At 36.7% G+C, this 11,638-nt stretch overlaps 1 protein-coding gene across 1 annotated transcript; it reads right to left on the reverse strand.

Moving 5' to 3' along the window:
• Nucleotides 1–5,552: 5,552 nt before the first annotated feature.
• On the reverse strand, nt 5,553–7,774 carry LOC125405996 (olfactory receptor 7E24-like). The gene is made up of 2 exons (XM_048442795.3): nt 7,746–7,774; nt 5,553–6,495 (listed from the first exon to the last, which is right to left on the reverse strand). Exons 1-2 carry the CDS (start codon nt 7,772–7,774, stop codon nt 5,553–5,555), a joined length of 972 nt encoding a protein of 323 aa, XP_048298752.3.
• Nucleotides 7,775–11,638: the final 3,864 nt, after the last annotated feature.

Genomic DNA, 11,638 nt, shown 5'->3' on the forward strand with positions numbered 1-11,638 from the left:
CAGGAAACAGACAGGAAACATTCCTAACATCCTGAGCCAGATGCTGCTCTTCTCGGGCCAGTCACCCAGCCCAGGTAGGAAAGAGAGACCCCCCCCCCATGGGTAGGATGCTGGTGGCCATGGTGGTAGAAGGGAGGCAGGAAGTGAACAGACAAGACAGAAAAAAGAATGAGACATTTTGAACACAAGAATGAGATGTCTAATATAACAGGAGACACAATCCATACATATGAAGCATAACTTTTAGTAGGGGAGTAGATACGACCAAGTGAATGGAGGATTCTGCTCTGAGACAGACTAAGCCTTAACCATAGTGGGATGCGACTTGAGATCAATGTGGTGGTGTCAGCAACAGTGAGCAGATTAAAGGATCTCAGAATGGCTGGATGCCATCCTGGGAGCAAGAAGCAGACAGACAAACAAAATGAACAGAGATAAAGAACAGAGAACTTCTTTCAGACTGTGGGATCACTGGTAAATATTGCAAAGGTCCCAATACCAGGACATGGAGTACCAGTAGGCGGCCATTTAGAATGATATCTGAGGGAGATATTGGAGCAGGTACATTTCCCTTAAGTGGGGTAAAGGAAAGGTCCAGAGGCTGAACTCTATTATCTCAGAAATTCAGCATGGAGGGACAAGATGGCGTGAGCTGGCTTTGGGTCACCACTACAAAAGATGAGGGGACATGATGTAAGTGGTCACACACTGTACTCCTGCATCATCACATGGGAAGAGTGGCTGGAAAGGCCTCGATCCTGAAAGATATATGGTTGCCCAGTACTGAGGTTTTCAAGTGAGACCAAAATGTGAGAAACCACAGTTAAGAGATGAATCCTCTTTCTGAGTTGGGTTACCTCATTCAGGATAAAACAGAGGCAGAGACCCACAGGAGAGCACTGGTCTGATTTCCCAAGTCTAGTTGAAGAGTGGAAAGAGTGAAGATATGAGCAAAGAAATCAAGATCATGATGGGGACACCCACTGAAACAGTTTACCTGATCTAGTGGGAGCTCACCAACTCCAGCCAGACAGGGAAGGAAGCAGCATAGGACCAAGCTAGACCCTCTGAATGTGATGACAGTTCCATGGCTGAGTCAGACTGCAGGTCCACTGGCAGTGGCACCAGGATTTATCCTTACAGCTTGTACTGGATTTTTGTGAACCCATTATCTTTGAATGGATACCTTGCTCTGCCTAGATATAGTAGGAAGGGCCTTAGACCTTCCCCAAAGCAATGTGCCTTGCACTCTTTGAGGAGTGAATAGGGGTGGGATGGGTGAAGAAAGTGGAGGGAACTGGGAAGAGGGGAGCGAGTGAAAAAGGAAAAAAAGACATGAATCCTCAATTGGGGATGGGGGAGGATGCTCACCAATTTTAGCTGGATGTAAAGGTCCAGTGATATTTAGTTGGAAAACAAGAGAAGCTGGCCAAAGTGTTAGGGTCCCAGTAGGCCTCAGATTGTAGTTGGGCAATAGGAAGAGCTACCAGGAGAGCCTGTCAAGTCCCAGGCAACAATGTTATGATATGGCATGAAATTAGACATTGGCAGTTGGATCCAAACCATCACAGAGGAGAAAAAAACATAGCTTACATGGGGAGTTTTATTGGAAGAAGGAAAAGGAAAGGAGAGATAGAAAAGAATTGCATAGCAGCCTTTTGGGAAGAGAAAGTGAGAGAGGGAGAAGGAAAGGGAGAGAGAGAGGGGGGAAGAGAGGGAGAAAGAGAGGTATAGAGAGGAAGAAAGGAAGAAGTAAGCAAATTTCCATCTTTTAAGGGACAGGGCAATTCCTCTCATGGAAACAGGGATGACTCACTCTGCAAGGTTCCCAAGGGGTGGAGCCAGGTGTGGTTGGATGCTAACTCCTATGTCTGTTAGAGCACAGTTGACACGTTAACATTAATATACGTCACATATCATCACGTCACCTATGCATGGACGCACATGTGCCTAGTTTATTGCTGTCTCTTACCCTGGAGACCACTTTTATCCACAGATTCCTTTCTGATCAGGTGATATAATATCTCTAGAGAAATAAGGAAAAGTCGTCACTGGGCCTCTGCATTTGAGGATGGCATTCAAGGGCGAAGCAAATGTGGCAAAACATATTATAAAGATAATCTCCTGCTGCTAGTGATCTGTCAGCATTCATGTCTACATACTGACATGTTCATCCCAAGACTGAACCTCTCTGGAGGAAAGTCCAACCTCACAATATACATTTGTGAATTACATTAAAAAATTATGAAACTGGAGTCAATCAGGGGCTCTAAAACAATATTTAATGTGACTTGTATGAGGGAGCATGCCAATCAGCGCTCATGCATCCACATAAACCTACTGAGGACAGTAGGCATCATAATAGAATCAAAAACTTCTCAAATCATATTGAATACAATTATAATATTATTGAAATTCCTCCATGAGATCAAATACATCACCTATAGTGCCTGGATAGCAGTATATTGCCCAAGGTCTTTTGAAAAGCCAAACACTACTCTTCTATAAAAGAATGTAGCCACAAAATGATTACTGAAAAAATTCTATTATACTCATAGATGATCTCCTGGCTCATTCATCATTACAGAAGCTTTTGATTGTAGTGTCCATCTTTATGTAGTTATGTGCATGTGTACAGGTGTGGAATACATATTTCTATGATTTCTTCCCTGAGTGCAGATATTGTCTGTCTTTATGTATTTCTTACCCAGCTACAATATCTGATTAAAATTCCATAAAGTCACTTTTCTGTGAACTGATTCAGTTTGTCTTTAAATGGTCAATCTTATGAGCACAAACTCATGGTCTAGTTCTATGTCACCACTCACCTAGCTGCAGATTTAGAATATGTCTCTATATAGTCACTCACGTTGGTGCAGATACAGAGTTGGCTTCTATATCAACTATATCTGCCTGTTGCATCATTTCCTCTGGTGTAGTTGAAGAATTTGTCTCTATTTTTTCTTCTCTAAGATCCAGTTAATGCTTTCGAGTGAAATAGGAATCTATGTGATGTTTTGTGTTTACTTGTATTATATTATATATACAGTGTAAAGTTAATGAACAAGGCTCTTGCTAATTCTATCGTGGATGCATTTGAGCATGAAAGTACAAGGTAGTATTTTCATCAATTCTTCCACTAATATTCCCCAACGCCAAGAGTATTATAAAATTTTAGTGTCTCTTTTCTTTCTTCAGGCTCCAGTGACTCTCTCTAAAGAAAATGACTCAAAACATAGTTCTAGAAGTAGAACATTGCACATCTTGGCCTCAAATGTTGTGTTGTTTAGCTAATGTATTTTTTCAGACTGTATCTCAGAATATAACTCATTGGTTCTTGCCCTATTTTGTCAAAGTATGTTAAGGAGTCTATTGGTTATTTTAACAAAGGATTTCCCTAACATTAGAATCCATCTCTTTCTACATGTTGAATTTGATATTGAACTCTCAAACTTTTTGGAAAGTAATCAATATTTCCCAATAATGAAGAATACAATTTATAAATTATTATGTCAAGCAGTCCAGAGAAGAATTCAAATAAAGAATTATTATCTGGGTGTTTATTTTTGTTTTATTGTTTGACAGTAGTAGCTAATTCCCATCTTTTTTTTTGTTTGGTCTTCTGAGACAGGGTTTCTCTGTGCAATAGCCGTAGGTGTCCTGGAACTCGCTTTGTTTGCCAGGTTGGTTTCTTACTCATAGAGACCTGTTTACTTCTCTCTCCGGAGTGTTGGCTTTAAAGGCATGATCCACCACACCTGGCTAATTCCCACCTTGTAATGATCCATCTTATACAACTATAAACAAACACCGAGGGTAGAAATTGTCTATAGAAAATGAGCTCATTTGTCATCAGTGTTACATCACTCTATCTGTCGAGGGACTAATAACAATGGGTTACAATATAGTTGGTACCCATGAGATGGAGAATATGTGGCAAAACAAGAATTTACAGAGTGTCATATAATAATTGTGTGTCATATAATACTTGAGGCAAAGTATCATTGTTTAAACATCTGTTGGACACTAAAAGAGAATGCATGTTTGCAACAGTGTTTATTAATTTAGTACAAATAAAAATATATTCATCACAGAGAAATCAAAAGTGCATTTTTCTAATCATGTTATTACTCATAACTCAATTATTCTCAAGATATATAATGAAATCTACATATCTTAAAGTATAGTCCAGAATCAAGCAGTCAAATATATAGTAACTGCTATATTGTCATAAAATTAATAAAAGGAAAATTTTAGTCGCAGATATATTGCAGTATGGTGTCTAAAACATTGATCTTCAACTTATGAAGGAATTATCAAACTAGAGTTTTTAAGGTTTAAGGCAGATGGCTGTCTTCTTTTAAATTTACATATCCATTTATTTATATTGAGGGCTAGTGTTTTTCCTCTATGTATGTATGTGTGCTATGTGCACACAGTCCCTTCAGAAACAAGCAGAGGACACTATTATCTGCAGCAGAGTTATAGAGAGGCTTAAGTCACCAAGTGAGTGCTGTTAATTGAGTCTGCAAGAATAGCAAGTGTTGTTAACCACTGAGACATCACTCCTGCTTTGTGCTACACTAAATACTGAAGATGATAGTTTAGTGGCAACAGTCAGAAGTAAGTGAAGAAAGTGGACAATGAAGAAGTGACTTGATACATCTGGACTTTGCATCAAAATATAATGACAAAGAAGTGAAATTGAAAGAAGAAATTGGGGAGACTGCATTAAGTATGATTCTGAAGGGAGTTTGGCTGAAAGGTGTGGTTGAAGGAAAAAGTCCACTTCCTGTTATAGTAACTTGGTTTATAATGACATCTTTGAGCATAAAAATTTAGAACATATTTTGGACTAGGGATATGATTTGGTATGATGCTCATTGTAGATAGATTTGTACGAATCAGATATTGGTATGAGATTCATTCATCAGTGTTTTAATGGTTCCCTGATAATTCAAGTGAAATTCAAACTTGAAGATAAGTGATTAACTTTAGATTCATAGCCTATATAGAAAGTATCAGTGGGGCTAGTAAAACATCATAGTCATTAAGTGAATTTGCAACTTGTTCAGAGAACCAACGTTCAATACCTCTCATGCCCACAAGGTACCATAAAACTGAGTCAAAAAAGAATCTAATACCCTCTTCCGGCACCTCAGTGATGCCTCTGTGGACCTTCACACTTACGTTGTATACAGGCACAGATACACATATGTAAATAAAGACAAATATTATTAAAGTTATGTTAGTTGAAAATTTTAATTAAAAATAATATAAACTTGCACAGTCACTGTGAATTTTAAATATAAATAATATCCCATTTAACACATAATTGCTTCAAAATAGTAAATACCTAGAAACTCTACACTTAATAATGGTGCTTCTGAAAAAAATAGGATTCATAAATACATACCAAATCCAATGAGGATATATTAAAGAAGAAATAAAATCCTTCAAGACAGGTAATGCAAGAAATAAAGCCAGAACTATATTTATACCACATAAAATATTGAAGTATAACCTATGAAATTCTGGAATAGAAAATAAGATTAACTTGTTCTCAAGTGCAGCCTCCTCAAGGCACCTTTAATATCCCTGTTCCTAAGGCTGTAGATGAATGGATTAAGTGTGGGTGTAACCACTGTGTACATCACTTCAGCCATTAAATCCTTTCTATGAGATGATGACAAAGTTGAACTAAGATATACTCCCAGGCCTGTTCCATAAAATAGGCAAACTACTGACAGATGAGATACACAGGTAGAAAAAGCTTTAAACTTTGCCTCTGAAGATGAAATTTTAAGAACAGATGACACAATTTTATAGTAAGAGTAAAGGATCCCCAGGATTGGAAAAAACCCAAATATAGCACCAGTAAAGTACTCAACAATATCGTTGATAAAATAATCATAACAGGTCATATTAAGGAGTTTAGAAGGATCACAAAAGAAATTAGCAATTTCCACATCCTTGAGGTATGGAAGTTGCATGATAACCAAATTGTGCAGCTGGGAATCCAGAATGCTAACCAAAAATGAGCACAAAACCAGCAAGACACAGTGCTTGGGCGTTATAATGATTGGGTAATGAAGAGGGTGACAAATGGCTATGAACCTGTCATAAGCCATCACAGCCAGAAGCATGTCATCTACACAACCAAAAACGGCAAATGCAGACATCTGTGTTAGGCATGCCACATAGGATATGCTTCTTCGATGCGTCTTAATGTTCATGATCATCTTCGGGACTGTGGTAGAAATAAATCCAATATCAGCCAGGGACAGGTTGCAGATAAAGAAGTACATGGGTGTGTGTAGTTGAGGGTCATTGCTGACAGCCAGGACAATGATCAGGTTCCCAAGCACAGCAATAAGATACATGGACAAAAACAGACCAAAGAGAACGGGCTCCAGTTCTGGCTTATCTGTGAGTTCCATGAGATAGAATTCTGAGATGAACGTCAAATTTTGTGTCTCTATATTCTCTGGACACCTTGTCAAAAGGAAATATTTATATAAGAAAAGTTGGACAAATTTGGGGTTGAATTCAATAATCACAGTAATTACATTGTATTTACTTTTATCTTGCTCTTCAGTGTAGAGATTAATGAGATTAATCTTGAATTTATATTGATATTCCTTTCTCAGACTCTCTATTGCTGATATTTGATAAGTGTAAATGGGTCCACACTGGTGTTTTCTTAGGAACAACTAATTAGACTTGGAAGGTCATTTAAAGGAAGAGGACATGAAGTTTGGAGAGAGATGTATTGGTGATGTACTAATGGAAACTCCAAGGGGAGTAAAGAGTGACTATTGCAAGAAAACATCCTGTCCACATATAAATTTTTCAAAGAAAAAAAAGTAAATTAAAAATCTCCCAGTGTCCTTGTCTATATACATTTTAAGTTTAAATATTTAGAATTTAAGCACTTGCAGCCTACAAACGTTTGTTTCTTTCATTGTTTGTTTCTGTATTATTCAAAACAAAAAGGAAAGAATAAAGAAAAAAGAAAATAATCAATAAAATAGTCAAACATGTCATCTGTTTAATTACACAGGGTGTTTCAAATTTCCCTGGTTTCAGTGCTAGAATTAAACACTAAATTAAAGTTCATAATCCTTTATGAAACTACATGGATACAAGTTCGATATTTTCTAAGTATTTCATCTTCCATTTTCTGATTTCTAGTCTTAAGGGATATGAGTAAAATAGTTTTTTCTCTAAAATGAATTTATAATGATATTTAATTTGTCAGTTAGGAATATTATTATATAGACAATGTGAAAAGCAGGCATAAACTGAATCATTTATCTCTCCCAGTTAATATTTTATACTGTTTGTATGATTTGTGAGAGATTTTATCTATGTGTTTGGATGTGTATAACATAAATTTTCTAGTAAAGATTCTATGTGATTTCCATATTATTTTATCAAATGTACATTTTTATGCATTGACTGAGAAATCATACTATACTTTTCAATTATTAAATAATTAATACATATGAAATGAAAATCTTAAGCAATAATATTTTATCATATGAATAAATCTTAAGCAATAATCTTTTATCATATTGACTAAAATAACAAAAATAAAAATTCATAAGATTCAAAATTCTCATGACTACTATTTTTTATATTTGGTTTCTCTCACCACACTGCCCAAATAATTGTTTGATTTTGTGATGACAAAATAGTTTTTCCAAGAACCCTGCCAACTTAATGGTAATATTTGCACTTACTGACTTATACCGTTTCTCTGCTGAGCCATGTCCATGAAGTGCAAACCCACAGACACTTTCTTGCAAGGTGCCCAAATAATACTGAAGCCAAACTTCAACTTCAGTATTGAAAGAAATACAATATCAGATGTTGAACTTAATGAGAAATATTAAGTGACAAAATGACACAATTGTGAATGTAACTAATATTTGACACAAAACAGAATGTCTGTAAACCAACATAAATATTGACTAATATGTATGATTAAAGTCTCAATGCACATAAGACAATATTAGACAAATTGGTCTATGATAACTCAGTCCCCAAAGACTTCCTAACAGTAACTCCAGGGGAAAAAAAAGAAAATCAATGGTCTTGTCTCTTCCTTTATTCAGAAAAACATTTCTGAGTATAACTGTTATCTTTTAATTGCATGCACTTTAAAAGATCAATTTTTTGCTTATTTCCATCTTATTGTATATTCATATGCTGCAAAACTCGACATTACTAAATCATTATAAGTACATGCCTTCATGAAAATTACTACATTGACAGTACAATGAAATTAATCTGATCTATAATAGTCATTGAATTAAAACAAAAAGAAACATTTTATTTTTATTTATAATTTTCCTAAACTAAAAAATAATAAAAAATAATAAGATGACTAAAATAATTTGTGATTAAATTCTTGATTTATTAATATAGGTGTTAGGTTTTCTAAGAGTAGTCATAATGAGTGTTATGGGTACTCAATAGACAATCTTTCAGAGAAGTATCTTAGAGGTGCCTTTAACAGTCTTATTCCTTAGACTGTAGATTGACAGACCCAATAGAACCATTAGCAATGTGCCCATGAAAGAAGTCATTATGCTATTTTAGAAAAAAAAGTGATAGACCTTAACCTAGGTATATTCACAGAACACTTGTCAGTTCATAAAACCTTTCTTATCAGTTGATTTTATTATTTCTACTACCACATCTTATTCAGAAAGTCTGTGTCCTTATAAGCTGAAGAGTACTCTTAACTCTATTGGTTTATTAGTAACATGTCTATTTTATTTTTTTAAAAAAGAAAACAATCTTTTTTTCATTTTACATACCAATCTGAGTTCCCACTCCCTCCCCTTCTCCCATTTTCTCCATCTTCCTGCCACATCACCTCCCATTTACTCCTCAAAGAGGATAAGGCACATTGCTTTTGGGAAGGTCCAAGGCCCTACCTACCATATCTAGGCTGAGCAAAGTACCTATCCAAAGAGGATAGGTTCCCAAAAATCCAGGACAAGCAGTAAGGATAAATCCTGGTGCCACTGCCAGTGGCTGCACAGTGTGCCCCAGACATACAACTGTCACCCACTTTCAGAGGGTTCATTTTGGTCCCATGCTGATTCTTTCCCTGTCTGGCTTGAGTTGGTGAGCTCCTATTAGCTTGGATAACTGTTTCAATGGGTGTACCCGTCATGGTCTTGACCTCTTTGCTCATATTCTTACTCTTTCCACTCTTTAACTGGACTTTGAGAGCTGAGCCCAGCACTCCCTTGTGGGTCTGACTTTGTTTCCATCAGTTACTAGATGAAGGTTCTATGGTGACTTTTAAGATATCAATCTGACTACAGTGTAAGGCCAGATCAGGCACCCTCTCCACTATTACTTAGGGTCTTAGCTGGGGGCATCCTTGTGAATTCCAGGAAATTTCTCTAGTGCCAGGGTTCTTGCCAGTCCCACAATGGCTCCCTCAATCAAAATGTTTCTTTCATTGCTCTCCATCTCTGTCCCTTTTCCATTTTGACTATTCTGCTCCCTCAAGTTCTTCTCCCCCTTTTTCCTTCCCACCTCCGCTCCTTTTATCCTCTCTTCTCCTTCCACCCCCATGCTTCCAATTTTTAGAGGAGATCTTTTCTATTTCCCCTTTCCAGGTGGATCTATGCATGTTTTTCTTAGGGTTCTCCTTGTTTCTTTGCTTCTCTGGGATCATGAACTATAGGCTCCTTATCCTTTGCTTTACAGTAAGTATCCACTTATTAGTGAGTACATACCATATTCATCTTTCTGGGTCTTGGTTACCATGCTCAGGATGTTTTTTTCCTAATTCTATCTATTTGCATGCAAATTTCAAGATGTCATTGTTTTTTATCACTGATTAGTACTCCATTGTGTAAACATACCATATTTTCTTTATCCATTCTTCAGTTGAGGGAAATTGAGGTTTTGGCTTGATGTAGGTGGGCCTTCTGTTATGTGTTATTTTCATTGGTTAATAAAGAGACTGCCTTGGCCCTTTGAAAGGACAGAAAATTAGGTAGGCAGAGTAAACAGAACAGAATGCTGGGAAGAGGGCAATGAGGCAGATGCCATGGAGCCAGCCACCAGGTCAGACATGCTGAATCTTTTCCGGTAAGCCACCACCTCATGGTGCTACACAGATTATTAGAAATGGGTTAATCAAGATGTGAGAGTTAGTCAGTAACTATCTCTCTGGAGATAATGGGCCAGGCAGTATTTAAATGAATACAATTTGTGTGTTGTTATTTCCAGGGCTAAGCTAGCCATGCAGGAGCTGGGTGGGACAAAAAGCAGGCCTGCCCGCAGCTCCTCACTACAAATGGCGCCCAATGTGAATAACTGAATCCACAGCTTTCCGTATTGCTTTGTAAATTAAAGGCTCATGTGGTCAGAAAAAGAGAGAGATACAGTAAAGAGAGATTCAAAGAGGAAGAAAACCTTGAAATGGTTTACTATGTGTTAAAAATATATGCAGGCTAAAGGTTAAAGTTCTTAGGGTAAAAAAGGAAGAAAGAAAGTAGTTGAGTGTGTTGGTACACACTTTTAATCCTAACACTTGGGAGGCAGAGGTAGATTGACCTCTGTGACTTCAAGGTGTGGTAGCCCACACCTTTAATCCTAGCACTGGGGAGGCAGAGATGGTGGATCTCTGTGAGTTCAAGGACAACCTGGTCTACAGAGTTATTCCAGGACAAAGATATATAGAGAACCTGTCTCAAAAAGTAAAAGTAAAAATAAAAGAAATAGAAGTTAAAGTAAAGCCGCATAAAGATGGAAAATACACAGAGAATCTTGATACTGTATGCTATTATGCTCTCTTTGAATTGTTTGAATGCTGAGAAAGGAGCAACAGCTGCTAAAAGACTTTTGTTTATAAATGCTGCTGAACTAACCCAAGATAGATATTTTGAAAATACCTTGACTTCAAAATTTGGATCTAAGGTTATGATGCTTTGGAAAAGTTCTTCTTTTGTTTTCACAGAGGATATGACCCTGTGGATTGTGTCTATCCCAATATGGTATGATAGACCCCGTCCTCCTGAAAGGTTGCTATGAACACCCTCAAGAAATTACTTAGCTCAACTGCCAACTGAGATGAATCTAGCACACAGTTTATACCATGAAAGACCTGATTAACAGCGCCCCTGTTCAGCACGAAGAAATTTGGAGAGAAATAACTATGTCCATATTCCCAGATATTGTTTATAAATGTTTTTACATTTAAAGGGGGATATGATATAGATATGAATAATTTACTTTGTTATGAATTTTAAGGTCAATTTTGTTACATGTATATATGTTTCTGCTCTTGATTAAGGTATTGTGATTATGTAGTTCATTAAAAAATGTAATGTATAATTAGGAAATATAGGTTGTTAACGGATAATCATTGATAATAATCAAGCTTGTAGTCATGTTAGTTAGATTTTCTAGGTATAGAGATATATTTTAGTTAGATAGGCATTCTTCATAGTTTTCAAAGACTACAGAACATGGCATTTAATGTTTTAATAACTTAGGACTTTTCATGACAATGAGACACATCTGCTCCTGGCAGCACAAATCTACTTCAAGAGGAAGATGGGCATTGAAGAGGCTCCTTATGGAGTTGATTAGCCATTTGGGC

The sequence above is a fragment of the Myodes glareolus genome, chromosome 23, assembly GCF_982192425.1.
Source record: "Myodes glareolus chromosome 23, mMyoGla1.1, whole genome shotgun sequence".
NCBI lineage: Eukaryota > Metazoa > Chordata > Mammalia > Rodentia > Cricetidae > Myodes > Myodes glareolus.